The sequence below is a fragment of the Euleptes europaea genome, chromosome 5 (genome assembly GCF_029931775.1).
Source record: "Euleptes europaea isolate rEulEur1 chromosome 5, rEulEur1.hap1, whole genome shotgun sequence".
NCBI lineage: Eukaryota > Metazoa > Chordata > Lepidosauria > Squamata > Sphaerodactylidae > Euleptes > Euleptes europaea.
This window is the reverse complement of record NC_079316.1, coordinates 90,737,793-90,751,261: the sequence shown is the minus strand read 5'-3', so window position 1 is coordinate 90,751,261 and position 13,469 is coordinate 90,737,793. Positions and strand designations below refer to the sequence as shown.

Below are 13,469 nucleotides of genomic sequence, written 5' to 3'. Positions count from 1 at the left end.
CGCCACCGTGCCAGCGTGGCGTAGTGGTTAAGAGCGGTGGACTCTAATCTGGAGAACTGGGTTTGATTCCCCACTCCTCCACATGAAGTCTGCTGGGTGATCTTGGCCTAGTCAAAGTTCTCTCTGAACTCTCTCAGCCCCAGTGTCTGTTGTGGGGAGAGGAAGGGAAGGCGATTGTAAGCTGGTTTGAGACTCCTTAACGGTAGAAAAAATCGGGGTATAAAAACCAACTCTTCTTCTTCTTCATTATGTATTGGCCCTCTTCTTTGGGTTGGAGTGTAATTACGTTTTTTTAAATCAACAGTCACATGAGAACACAATTCCTCCTACAGTGTGTTTATATTAACCACATCATGATCAGCCTTACTAGAAATGCTAGTAGGGAAGCACAATATCAGTGTACCTATTCCTACAGAATCAGTAGTGGGAAAATAATATTTGTAGCCCAATTATACGAATGCTTATGCAGACAATTGTGCATGATGTAGCTCTATTGCATTGGCTTTCAATCTTCTACTTTCTGGCAACCTTTTCCATATCAGCTTGAATTTTTCGTTAGAGAAACACAGTTAAAAGCGCCCTAAGTAAATGAAATTAAAATACATTTTCTGCCAAGGAACACTTATACATGGCAGAGGATTCTGGGGAGTATTCTCGAGTGCACACTTGGTCCAAACAGGGTACTGCCCAAAACATACCATCAAGCTACTAAAACATAGCCTAGAAACATCTGGTAGAAACATTACCCTGAAGGTGGACACTGCAAGAGATGATAATAGAGGACAAACTGCTTGTCGGAGAAGCTTGTCCCGGCAAAACAGAGGGGGAAATGACCCAGCCTAAAGACAAAGTTGGATACCCAAAAGGTTGGGTGAAATAAAATTAAATTAAACAATGAAATATATTTATTACAAAGCACTCATGTATACATTAAAAACAAGCCCTTATGGCAGCAAATACAGGGCTGGTTGCTGGGCTAGTGCCTAATTGTGTGGGGAGCACCAGCGAGACCTGACCCCTTAAGGATGAGGACCTATGCATCCCCCCAGTTGGATACCCAAAAGGTTGGGTGAAATAAAATTCAATTAAACAATGAAATATATTTATTACAAAGCACTCATGTATATATTAAAAACAAGCCCTTATGGCAGCAAATACAGGGCTGGTAATCTAAAACCAAGTGCTGAGCCATGTGTTTTGGCCTCCAGGCCATATTATGCACACATAAACATAAATTAAAAAATAGAACAATTTTGTATCAGCCTGGGTATGTATTTTAAGATGTATTCCAGATGGATTTTGTGCCTATGATATCAGATTTTTATTAAAATATGTTTTGAATGGTAAAAGCATACAACCAAGGAATGCAGTCTAAGTATTTCTTTATGGAATGGGTTGACATTACATTCAAAGTGTGCGTACCAGTATCAACCAAACAGACAGTACACCATTACTGATCTTCTTAGAGAGGAATGCCACATCAGCTTCTATAGAGACACAGTTCCAAATCACTGCTCTACCACAATGCTTTTACTTTGCACAATCTTCCCTTGAGTTCTTTATCCAATCCAGTCAGGATATGATACTGAGGCTCAATTAAGTGGAAGTCCAGGGTTCCCCCCCTCTCTTTAAAAATCAGACTTGTGGGACCCCAACTCCCAATAGGACTACAGCATAAGGGTAGGGGGGGTTTCAACTTCCCAGCCACACAATTTTTCTGGTAAGTACAGGCTCTGGGGAGCCAAGGGCAGTCCTGGTCAAAATCAGGCCTCAGGATGCCTGGTTTTGAGGGGGGTTATATATTTTCACAGAGCCCTGAGTGGAAAATGTCTAGCTTGGAGCTTTGTCACTTTTAATTCTTTGCTTAATGAACACCCCTCCCCCCAGCAGAGAACATGCACTATGGCTCTTGCTCTAATGGGAATAAGTTGAGGAGTTGTGCTGTAGATGCAAACTATGACACTGGAAACAAATCAAAGAGAGGAAGAGTGGAGATGGGCATAGAAGATGGTCTAATCCACAAAAGTTCCTTACCTGTGACCTCGTCCAAGCTCTCAGTTGTGAGATGGTCGTTCTGGTTCACCCATTCACCATTGCATTTGAAGTAAATCTGAGTGGCAGGGTTGGCTCTGCAGATCAGCTCCACGGGCTTGTTCTTCACTATGTAGGCATCCTGAGGTTCCAACAAGAAATGGGGAAGAGACTCTGCCGGAGCCGATGGGAAGGAGTCTGGTAGCACATCGCCATATTCAACCCCTGAAATGAAAGGAGGAGACAAGTGTGAAAAATTCGCCCCTCTGTTGCTTTAAGCAACAATGCCTGATGGTATAACCCAGTATCAGTCCTTAGTTTTAAAAGAACATCAGTCTGCCAGCAACTGACTTATGACTCCTTGTTAATTGCAATCTTCTTTGAGAAGGCTCAAAACAAACCATCTTTCTTATTTCTATGTTGCTACTGAATACATTTTCATGGTCACTGGGGCCATCTGGGCCTTGGACACAAAATCTTAACATGAATCATGATCTGGGAAGCAGACTACTTGGCACAGCCATTCCTACCAAACCAGCTAAGGTTCAAGTGCTATTTGCAGCCCAGTCCTATGCTTGCTTATTCAGAAGTAAATCTCAGTGGATATCAGTGATATCCACTGATATCAGTGGAAGGTACATATGAGCTCTGGGTGACAGACACGTGGTCAAGAGACTGAACTGCAAATATGGAAGTGCTTGGATCAAGTCTTGCCTTTGTCATGGACTCTATGGGGAGCATCAGGCAAGCCACTATTGTTTTGTTTCGACCCCTTCATCTGCAAATGGTAGGGTTGCCAGGTGCCTCTTTGCCACCAGCGGGATATTTTTGAAGCGGAGCCTGAGGAGGGCGGGGTTTGGGGAGGGGAGGGACTTCAATGCCATAGAGTCCAATTGACAACGTGGCCATTTTCTCCGGGGAAACTGATCTCTGTCGCCTGGAGATCAGTTGTAATAGCGGGAGATCTCCAGCTAGAACCTGGAGGTTGGCAACCCTAGTAAATGGGGATAGTAATACCTTACAGGCATGTTATAATGATTACTGAGCTATTTCAGGTGAAGTGCTCTGAATGTCGTAAAGCCCAATGCAAAAGATAAGCGCTATGATTATGCCCAAGTGGCTTAGGAATGGAGCCACAGTTGCATGATAACTTTGGAGTCAGACTGGCAGGCCCAGGGAGTCAGTCACAGGATATCTAGGTCTGGGTGCCTCCTTCCTGGCTCTGAGCCCTGAAGATCTCCACAGCCTGATATGCACAGTGGGATCATCTGGGGAGGGAGGAGTACATAAATTGTTTTCTGTCGGGGAAGGGTCCAGGGAACATTGTTCTGATGTGGCAGCCCTAAAGGGTAAAGGAAAAAAGCCTCTTAAGTAGAATATAGGGCAAAGCAAAGCAAAGCAAAAAAAGCATTTCACAGTCAGAGAAAATTCTGCACTAGGCAGCAGCAATTTTGAAGAGGATTACAACACAGACAGACCCTGTGCTCAACTGCACCCAGATTTTCCTTCACTAAATGGAGCAAGGCTGTGATAAGGCAGCCATTGTGAGCTATTAAACCCCGCGGAGCTCCACTTGCTGGCAGAGCTAAGGGACACATTGTGTTCCTGTGGCATTTCATCATTCAAGCATGGTGTGCATTCATCCTCCTTGGCACCCTTGAGGGTGCTCCTGAACATAGCAGGGAAAAGAGGGAATGTGTGCGCCAAAGTGAAACTTGAAGGCTGAAAAACCTGGTCCAAAGATATCAGGCAGAGCATGTTTCTCAGCTGTCATCTGAAGGAAGTTCCAAGAATAATGGAACACTTGTGGCTTGTATTGAAGAGGTAGGCTCCGGGGTAATACACAGTGTTGGTATGCACCTGGTGGGTTATGCCCAGAACTGGACTGCATCCCAGCCTAAGATGGGCTGCATCAGCTATTTCCATATTATTTGTTGTTGACTGCATTCCCCTTTTTTTTTAAGTGGAGGAAAAAGCGAGAGAGAGAGCCAAGGTGAAAGGAGAAGAGAATAGTAGAAACAGCAAAAGGTGAACACATAAAAAATTAAAATCACAGCTTGAGAGGTTAAAGGTGGATCCTGAGCCTGAAAAGATTGAAGACTCCTGATATACCTATGGTACCTACAAATCACAGACTGGGACCAAAGGGATGAAACAAAAGCCAAACGGCCACCAGGAAACAGAGGTTAGTATCAGAAATGCTTCATTCCCAGTCGGCTGTTCAGTGGCCATTCTTTTCCCGGGTCTCTTTCTGCAGTGGCAACAGAAGAGCATTTGGCAGTGCTTTGGCATCTCCAACACCCCAGGCGAGAGGAATGTGTTGGCTGCATCCTAAGAAAATGCAGGGGGGGGGATCCTGGGATTGAGAGTGCTGGCCACAAATTTGAGTTTGAGTTCACAGCTTCTTTTAGGACTCTAGGAAACAGACACCAAAAAAGGGGGAAAGGAATAGTTCCAAGGAAGCCTTCTGAACAACAATCAGCCTGTGAACACACACACACACACACACACACACACAAGGTCAGTCATTTAAAATCCATTTAGGAAAATTGACTTTCCATTTCCACTTTAACACAGCACTAGGGAAAGCAGTAGGACATTTGTCATAATCCATTAACTGCTCTTTTGGAAACGGCGAATTAAACTCCAGGCTAATTTCTCCCCACCCCACCCCCTCTCTGTTTCGGTCTCTCCATTTCTCTCACGCTGCCTGGTCTCCTCTCCTCTTTGCGGCTGCCAGCCGTCCCCTCCTTAATTTCATTTGCAGGTCCGCAATTTTCTCAGCACCCTACCGATTGCACAGAGATGCGGAGTAATTAAGGCCCTCAATGGCCTCCCGGCGAGCCCTCGTGAGCCACCCCTCGGTTCCAGCCCAAAGCAGTTTGCGGAGTACCCAGGCGGGTCCCAGGGTGGAAGTGGGGAGGAAAAAGTGGGGTGCAGACAAGATTGTGTTTCTGTGATGAATGGGGCCATTTCGGAGCTACAATTGGAAATGCTCAAGTCCAAAAACCGATTATTAGGAATAAAACGTCCCTTTGCGTCGGTCCCAGAGCTCAGCAGAGTGGTGCGCGGTGATTACAAATTGCTCTCTTTGATGGCCTGTCGTTTGGGCTTTGAATAAAAAAACTGCTCGTACAAAAGCAAACTTAGCAGGTGCCCAGGAAAAAAAGCCAATGTGCAGCCAGGATCACCAGAATTCTCTGAGCCAATTCGCAAGGGGTCACTTGGAGATATGCAAGGCACGGTCCGTTTTCCTTTGAGGAGACTGCACAGTCTCTTGCGAATGCTCTGACATATCGCTAGCACCAAAGTTTGTGTATTAGTTGTGTAGATTCAACCTGCAGCATTCTGAGCTAAGTAATAATGCATCTTCAAGCGGTTGACCCAGAAAGCACACGAATAAAACTCATTTCAGCATACAGCTCCAGTTTACCCCAGCATCATCATGCTGTTGGGAAACTCAGATCCAAAGTTTAAAAGAAAAACTATGAGTATGATGATCAGAAAGAGACGTATGGAGTCATTCTACCAAGGGAACCAGCGAAGTATGTCTGAATGAGGCATACCAAGATGTGGGGTGGGGGGAATTATGGTGCCAGGATGAAATCACAAAGGCTCAAACCTGGCCCCCTCCTCTTCTGCTTTCTCTGGTAACCTTTATATCCCCACCCTCTGGTGGGCTCTATATTCCTCCCCCCAAACATAAAGGGTTGCCAGGTCCCTCTTTGCCATCGGCGGCAGGTTTTTGGGGAGGAGCCAGAGGAGGGCGGGGTTTGGGGAGGGGAGGGACTTCAATGCCATAGAGTCCAATGGCCAAAGTCGCCATTTTCTCCAGGTGAACTGATCTCAATCTGCTGGAGATCAGTTGTAATAGGAGGAGATCTCCAGCTAGTACCTGGAGGTTGGCAACCCTACACACATACCATACTAGTAGGGTTGGCAACCTCCAGGTGGTGGCTGGAGATCTCCCGCTATTACAACTGATCTCCAGCCAGTAGAGATCCGTTCACCTGGAGAAAATGGCCGCGTTGGCAATTGGACTCTATGACATCGAAACCCCTCTCCTCCCCAAACCCTGCCCTCCTCAGGCTCCACCCCCAAAACCTCCCGCTTGTGAGGTTCTCCAGCCAACCTCGGCAATCCCAAAAAGTCACTCGCTCGGACAGGCAGGTCTAAAGCAGGTAAACTTTTATTCGGGAGGTGCAGGTGCAGCACAAGCAATCCACAGGTTCAAAGCTGCTAATGACAAACCCAACTACAAAGCATAACTTTAAGCACGGAGTCATCCCAGGTGCAAAACCAAGCAGCCTGGGAGATAACGGTGCCTGGTAGGAAGCAGGGAGTGAGCAAGCCATAATACTGAAGTTGCCTGCTAGAGACTCAAGGTCAGAGCAGGGCGGGGGAGGAAAGGAGTGGGGACAGCTTGAACAGTGCAGAGAAACAAAACCAAAGGATAACACTCGAACGGAAATGGGCCTAACTCATGTCAAGAGCCTGCCTGGACAGCATGACTCCTGACAGCTTGAACATCTCAGAGAAACAAAACCACTCAATACACCTGAACAGAAATAAGCATGACTCTTGGCATGACTCTTGACACCACCAGTTGCAAAGAGGGGCCTGGCAACCCTACATACTAGCCAAGCAGTGTGGTAACTGCTGACTTATACCTCATGGGCACAACCTTGTTCCCCTGCCCAAAACACGGATGGGATCTGTCCCACTACAAGATGCCCTGAAACACGGATGTAAATAGTTAGGTCAACAAATGTTCTAGAAGCTGCTTTCTATTATTATAATTGCCTAATAGCTATATCCGTCAATTCAGGCTTGGTCATTACAGGGCTGAATGGGGCTCATGTGCCCTCCGATATCCAACAGACACCTGTCAATGGGAAGGGGAGGGGATCCTAGCGCAACCCCAGAGGCTAGTAACATACCTAAGTCTGGGTACCATCTCCCTAACTGCAGCGTTGAAGCACTGATAAAGCACATAAATATTGATTGCTGTGAGCTCCGCTTCCCCTTCATCTGCCTGGGGGAAAAAAAAGGCATTTACGCTCTGTGTCTGAGCTGCAGGCTGTTTTTATGGCTTTGTTTTACAGCTATAATGCCAGGATCATTTATAAAGCAGGTTTGTATATAAGGAATGTAAACATTAGAAATCCATTAGTCTCTGAAAGTGCGTCTGGCAAAGTTTCCCCCCTCCAAGTCACTTCTCCTCCCACCCACCCCCACCCCTTTGGTAATCTCCACGTCCTCTTGCCAGGCATGGCTGAGGGGGTATTTCAAAAGATTACAAGTACTTAAAGATATATTATCCCTGGCCAGGGTTGTAATGCAGGCCTGAAGCTACCGATTATGTTTCCTATTGCTGTTTGCTTGCGCTGCTGTGCTCATGCGTTTCGTTTCGTTTTTTTTTTTTTTTTTGCTCTTTGTATGTTCATGGCAAGCATCAGATTTAAAACTCCAGGACACAGGACTAACTGCACAACATCTTGCAAACTGAAAACGCCTTGGCCTCTGCCACATACAGCACTTCTGGAGGGAGAGCAAAATCCATCTTCTGCCTGGCTCATGACATTATTTCATCGTGAGCCTCCAACACAGAGCACCTGAGCTGGCACGGAAAGATGTCCCTTGGCTAAAGGAATGTCCCTTATCCCAGCACATGACAGCTCTATAGGACCTGATGGATGCCCCATATTTCAGAATACCCTTGCTCTGTGCACGGCATTTCACTGAACAGACTCCGAAGTTTTATTGTTTTAGCAGCTGTATTAGGCCAACAGTACATGGGCAGAAGATGACCTTAAAGTTAGCAATACACCAGAAAACTTAAAGTTAGCTCCTTAAAGTTAGCAATACACCAGCAATACACCAGAAATGAAGCCGAGTCATTTACAAGATTGGTGTTTTCAGCTCCTTCTACACTTTCCGAGGAGCTTTGTGCAGTGCGCACTGCGGTCTCCAACTAGCCAAAAGCTCCACGGAAAGTGTAGAAGGAGCTGAAAACACCCATCTTGTAAACCACTCGGCTTCATTTCAGTGGGGTGGGCCTGACTAGCGGACAACCATGCAGTGCAACATGGGGCATGCAGTTCGTCTGGAGGAGGTGCCTGTGTCTACACCTACTGACTTGGCTACCACAAATAAGAGACAGCTTTGAGGTTTGAGTCAGTGTTGGAATACTGAATGTAGAAAGGAGCCTAGAGGTAGAAATATGGAGTAGCCTCCCCTTGTTTTCCAGTTTGAGATCAGAAACTCACCAGTGTCAGCCTGATCTGCCCACTGCGCAGAGCAGCAGAAAGGGAGGGAGATCGATATGGTGGACAGGGCCTGCTGAGATTGGTGGTGCACACTGTAAACTTGCTAGAGCAAAGAACAAAAGGCATCAGGACACTATAGCTTCCACTCCTGGGCTTGGTGAAGCAGCAGGAGCAAAATGAAAAGTGGTGGTGCAGCAACACCACTTCTGATTACATACCAGGAAGTGATGCCATGGTGTCATGGCAAAGATCTAGGTTTTTGCCACAGAGATTTGGGAAATTCCTGGAGTGCCAATGTCACTTGATGTCACTTCTGGGTACATCACCAGAAGAGGTCATGGTGTCATGGTCTGCGACGTCACCCTACCCTACCCCCAAAAGTTCCCAGCGGTTGCTGGCAAATGGCTGGCAATCCTAAAAAGCATTGTGATGCATTATTGATGCTACTGTTACACCAGATGACAAGAACCATAGAATGACTAGGACTAGATTTCATGGCACACCCAGAGCTGCTACTGAAATCAGCAGCCCCTGTCTTACTCTCCTCCTTTCCTGTCTAACATCTAGAGATCCTCAATATATGATGTGATGCAACTGAGCTGCACATTTCCCAGCCCCATAAGAGGCAGTCAGTGAAGTTGAATGTGTGGAGGGAAAACTTGCAGCATGATGACAACTTATCACACAGCCCACATTAGTTGTGCTCTCTAGTTCCAGCCTGAACAAATGCCTTCATGTAGAAGGCTTGCTGTTTAAAATGCTGCGTGTAACCTTCTGAGTCACACAGACTTCTTTCAAAAGCTTTAAGTGGCTGAGGGGAGAGGAAAAGCAGACATTGAAATGAAATTTAAAAACAACAATAACATAGCTGGAAACTTTCAACAATACCAAAAATATCAGAGTAGAGGGACAAACTTTATGAATTCGCTTTAATGGCCAAGCTTACAAATCAAGTAAACATGAAACCTTCTGATTTATTCCAAGAGAGATGGAAGCTGTTCTACCAATATTATTGATTTCATTATGTCTATCTTAAAATGATATTAGAGCTTACAGTTTTAAATCATATTGTATATATCCACTTGCAATTTTACATATATAGGTATGTCTCACTGTGTTATTATATTTATCACAACCCAATTTGGGTTATAACTGAGTTTGTGCATTAAGAAGAGAAGAAATGAAGAGAAGAAAAGAAGACAGGACAAGAAATGATGAAAACATCAGATAATATTTTAATAGGCAGTTTTTAATGTGTTAGTAAGTTTGCCTCAACATATTCTGGGTGCCAAGGAAGGGGGAAAAAAGAAAAAGAAATTTTGAATGTATTGTACATCATTCTTTTTTTAAAAAATCTTTTCCTAATGTTTCCCCCCCCTTTTATTTTTCTTTTCAAATTATTTTTTTTCAAAAATAAAAAATTATAAAACAACAACAACATTAATAATAATTTTGTACTTTATATCATAAGATAGGGAAGAAAGAGAGCAAGCGAGAGACTCCTTTTACATGTAGGATTTAAACTTCAAAATGCTAAAGGCAACACTTTGACTCATGCGGAAGAGAGTTTTCACTTGTTCTCTGTTCCTTGTAGCTTTAGACTCTCTAATTTTGAAACATTACCTTGCAATACTAGCAACCTTTTCTTCATCAAGGAGATTCAAAGAGGATCCCAATTTGCAAATATACAACCCAATTACTACAAGCATCAGGAAAATGCGACTTGTCATCTTTTAAATACTTCAGTTTCCAACTCAGTTTTCAAAACATGAAGACTTTTTCTGCAGAGCAACTTTGCATCACAAGAGGACAAAACTAGCTCGCCCCGCTGCCTCCGTCACTAATGTGATTGCAAAATGTCACATAAAATAGCCCTCTCAGTTATTTGGCCTTGCAGGAGATGAAGGGGGGAAAGTAGGTGACAGACTGCTCCTCTTTTGCACAAGGCAATAAGCATAGCCTCCTAGGGGTATGTCAAAAGCTCATTATTAATCTAAAAGGAAATCAAGTCATTTTCTTTAGCCAAGTAGACACTCACTGCTTCTCTGATGATTATAATTGAGGCTACGTGGTCATCAGAAATTGTGGGGTGGTTGGTTTTTTCCTTTTCCTTTTGGAAGGTTTAAAATCACAGATGAGTCAGAGCTAATCTGGAGAAAATTGCAGGCTTCTGGATTAATCCTAATTATTATTATTTTTACTCCCCTTGGTATTCCATCTGTCTGACTCTTTTTAGTGACCACAGGAAAGGAGAACAGGCATCCTACGGCTCCTAAGCTGGATCTGATGACATCTAGAATTGTTCCCAGACGCAAGATTGTGATGGCACCCGTGACCTCCTCCAACAACTCACTGGCCTTCTTTATGCACTGTAACATGACGTCAGTCTTCTAAGATAGTTATGAAGGATCGGCTCACCGACATCAAGTGCATTCTTAGCTCTAACTGCAGCTGCCGAACCATCCGACCATTAGAAGTGAGCAGGGGTGCCAAAGTCTTGACATCAAACATTCTGTGGCCTGGAAAAGACTCTTAATCCCCCAACCCATGTGAACAACAAAGATGCTCATCAGCATCCTTATCTTCTGCGCCATTGATGCTCATGCCTACGCAAGAGAAAAAGCACAGGCAAATAGGAACAGCCAGGTGAGTTTTGTAAGGGGGAGAACTCTGAAGAGTTGGTCTGGTGAATGGTGGCTGGATACCTCCAGGCTTGCTCAGGTGAGGCAGATTTTCTAAACCCATTTCAACTTGGCTTCAGAGTCCGTGTTTGGAACTGGAACTACCCTGGTCATCCCAATAGATGCACTTTCTCACAAAAGGGATATGCGGAGGGAGACCCCCGCTGATTCTTCTGGATCTCTCTCTCAGTGGCTTTTGATACCATCATCTGTGATAACTCCTAGATTGGTTGGCAGAGGTGATGACTGGGTGGTCCCATTCCCCCGAGGGTTGCCAACTGCCAGGTAGTAGCAGGAGATCTCCTGCTAATTCAATTGATCTCCAGCTGATAGAGATCAGATCACCTGGAGAAAAATGGCCGCTTTGGCAATTGAACTCTATGGCATTGAAGTCCCTCTCCTCTACAAACCCCACCCTCCTCAGGCTCTGCCCCAAAAATCTCCCGCCGGTGGCAAAGAGGGACCTGGCAAATCTAATTCCCCCTGTCCTAGCAGTACAAGAAGGCATTACCAGGGGATGGTTATACTCACCCATGCAATTTGTACTGTGGAGTTCTATGGGGATCTTGTTTTATCCTCCTTGCTTTTCAACAGCTACATGAACAATGTCTAAAGCTCTAGAGCAGGGGTGTCAAACATAAGGCCCGGGGGGCCAGATCTGGCCCCTTGAGAGCTCTTATCCGGCCAGCAAGCCAGCCAAGGCAGCCACCCTTCCCGCTCTCAATCTGGGCTGGCAAGGCCTGGCCCAGCCCGACCAAGTGACATTTACGTCCTATCCGGCCCTCGTAACAATTGAGTTCGACACCCCTGCTCTAGAGTGAGATGCCACCAATATGTGGATGGCATCCATTTCCACTTCTCTCTCTCTCTCTTTTTTTTAAAATCAAGTCAGACAAGAAAGTGAATGTTTTGAATAACTGCCAGGAGGTGCTAATAAACTGGATGAGGGCCAATAAATAGGTGCTATTGGTCAGAAAAGGGGTCAGCCTTTTCTGGATGGGTTTGCACTTAAGCTGAAAAAGCAGCTTTGCAGCTTGGGGACAGATCCGGACTCACCAGACACTGCTATGCACCCCTCCTTTAACTGGAGGTGAAGTTGCCTGGTGCAAAAAGCAGGGCCTCCTTGGTGGTAACACCCCAAACACCGCTTAACTACCCATCTGACACTGAATCTGTTAATTTTTATGTGCCAGATGAAGACCTTTCTGCTTCCTCGGGCCTGGAAGTGAGTCAATGAGCAAAGCTAGTGTTGCTGGCCCTTCACATCTTTTCTCAGTTCACACTATGTGTATGTGAAGTGCCATCAAGTCACAGCCAACGTATGGTGACCTCAGTTGGGGATTTCAAGGCAAGTGAGAAGCAGAGGTGGTTTGGCAGTGCCTTCCTCTGCAGAGCCTTCCTAGTTCACAATATAAAGGTAAAGGTCCCTTATGCAAGCACCGGGTCATTCCTGACCATGGGGTAACATCACATCCCGACATTTACTAGGCAGACTTTGTTTACGGGGTGGTTTACCAGTGTCTTCTCCAGTCATCTCCCCTTTACCCCCAGCAAGCTGGGAACTCATTTCACCGACCTCGGAAGGATGGAAGGCTGAGTTAACCTCGAGCCGGCTACCTGAAACCAACTTCCGTCGGGATCAAACTCAGGTCGTGAGCAGAGCTTGGACTGCAGTACTGCAGCTTATCACTCTGCGCCACAAGGCTCATAGTTCACAATATACACTTATTTTTTAAAAATAGCTGTTAAACCGGGCAGTAGGCATAGCAAGTGTTCCTTAGTGTTCACCATTCTTGTAGTTCCAAATCTGACCTGTGTTCCCCAGCTCCTAAGCTGACCCATTGCGAAGGTGTCAGTGAAGCAGTGGTTCCTTTGCACCTGCCCTGGTGGTTCTACACAAAGCATGAGAGGGATAATAGAACTGACAACTGGGCCAAGAGAAAAAGCTCTCACTGGGCAGGTTATGCAAGCTGCTGTTGAAGGGAACCACAGCTAGGAGGGGAAAGAGGTGCTCAAATGGTGAGGAAGGGTTGCTGGGGCGAAGGAAGACTGGGGGGGGAGAAGTATCACATAGAGCACATTTATCATAAGTAATCAAAACAGCTTTTCAGACCCCTTCGTTCCCAACCCTTGCTTATTCTAGCCAGCCCGGCCACCCACTGCATGGGAAATCTCTTGCATTCTCTCCACTCAGCTGACGCTCTCAGTGGGGGGAGAAATCCATTTATTATCGGGGGGACGGGGGGCTGAAATGCTCACAAAGCCACCTCTTTCACACAAGTTGCATTGCAGGCAAATGGATTGACAATCTTGCCTTCCCTTCATTAAAAAAAAAGAAAAGAAAGAGATTGAGACAGAGAAAGAAAAAAGAGCCTTGCATTTAAAAAATGATAAAATCCAGTGCCCGACAAAAGGGGATGGATTTAGGACAAATAGTTGCTACTCACAGGGAAGCAGCCTTCTGATATACAGGTGTAATCTTACCCTC

The 13,469-nt window shown here is 45.5% G+C and overlaps 1 protein-coding gene across 1 annotated transcript in view; it reads right to left on the bottom strand.

Moving 5' to 3' along the window:
• UNC5B (unc-5 netrin receptor B) overlaps window positions 1-10,763 on the bottom strand; it is a 70,054-nt gene extending 59,291 nt beyond the window's left edge. Inside the window, exons 1-5 of the mRNA XM_056850508.1 lie at window positions 10,719-10,763; window positions 8,301-8,403; window positions 6,972-7,062; window positions 3,605-3,700; window positions 2,035-2,303 (exon numbers count right to left, since the gene is read on the bottom strand). Of these exons, the coding sequence (XP_056706486.1) occupies window positions 2,035-2,303; window positions 3,605-3,700; window positions 6,972-7,062; window positions 8,301-8,403; window positions 10,719-10,763 (604 nt within the window). The remainder of the gene's footprint in view (window positions 1-2,034; window positions 2,304-3,604; window positions 3,701-6,971; window positions 7,063-8,300; window positions 8,404-10,718) is intronic.
• Window positions 10,764-13,469: the final 2,706 nt, after the last annotated feature.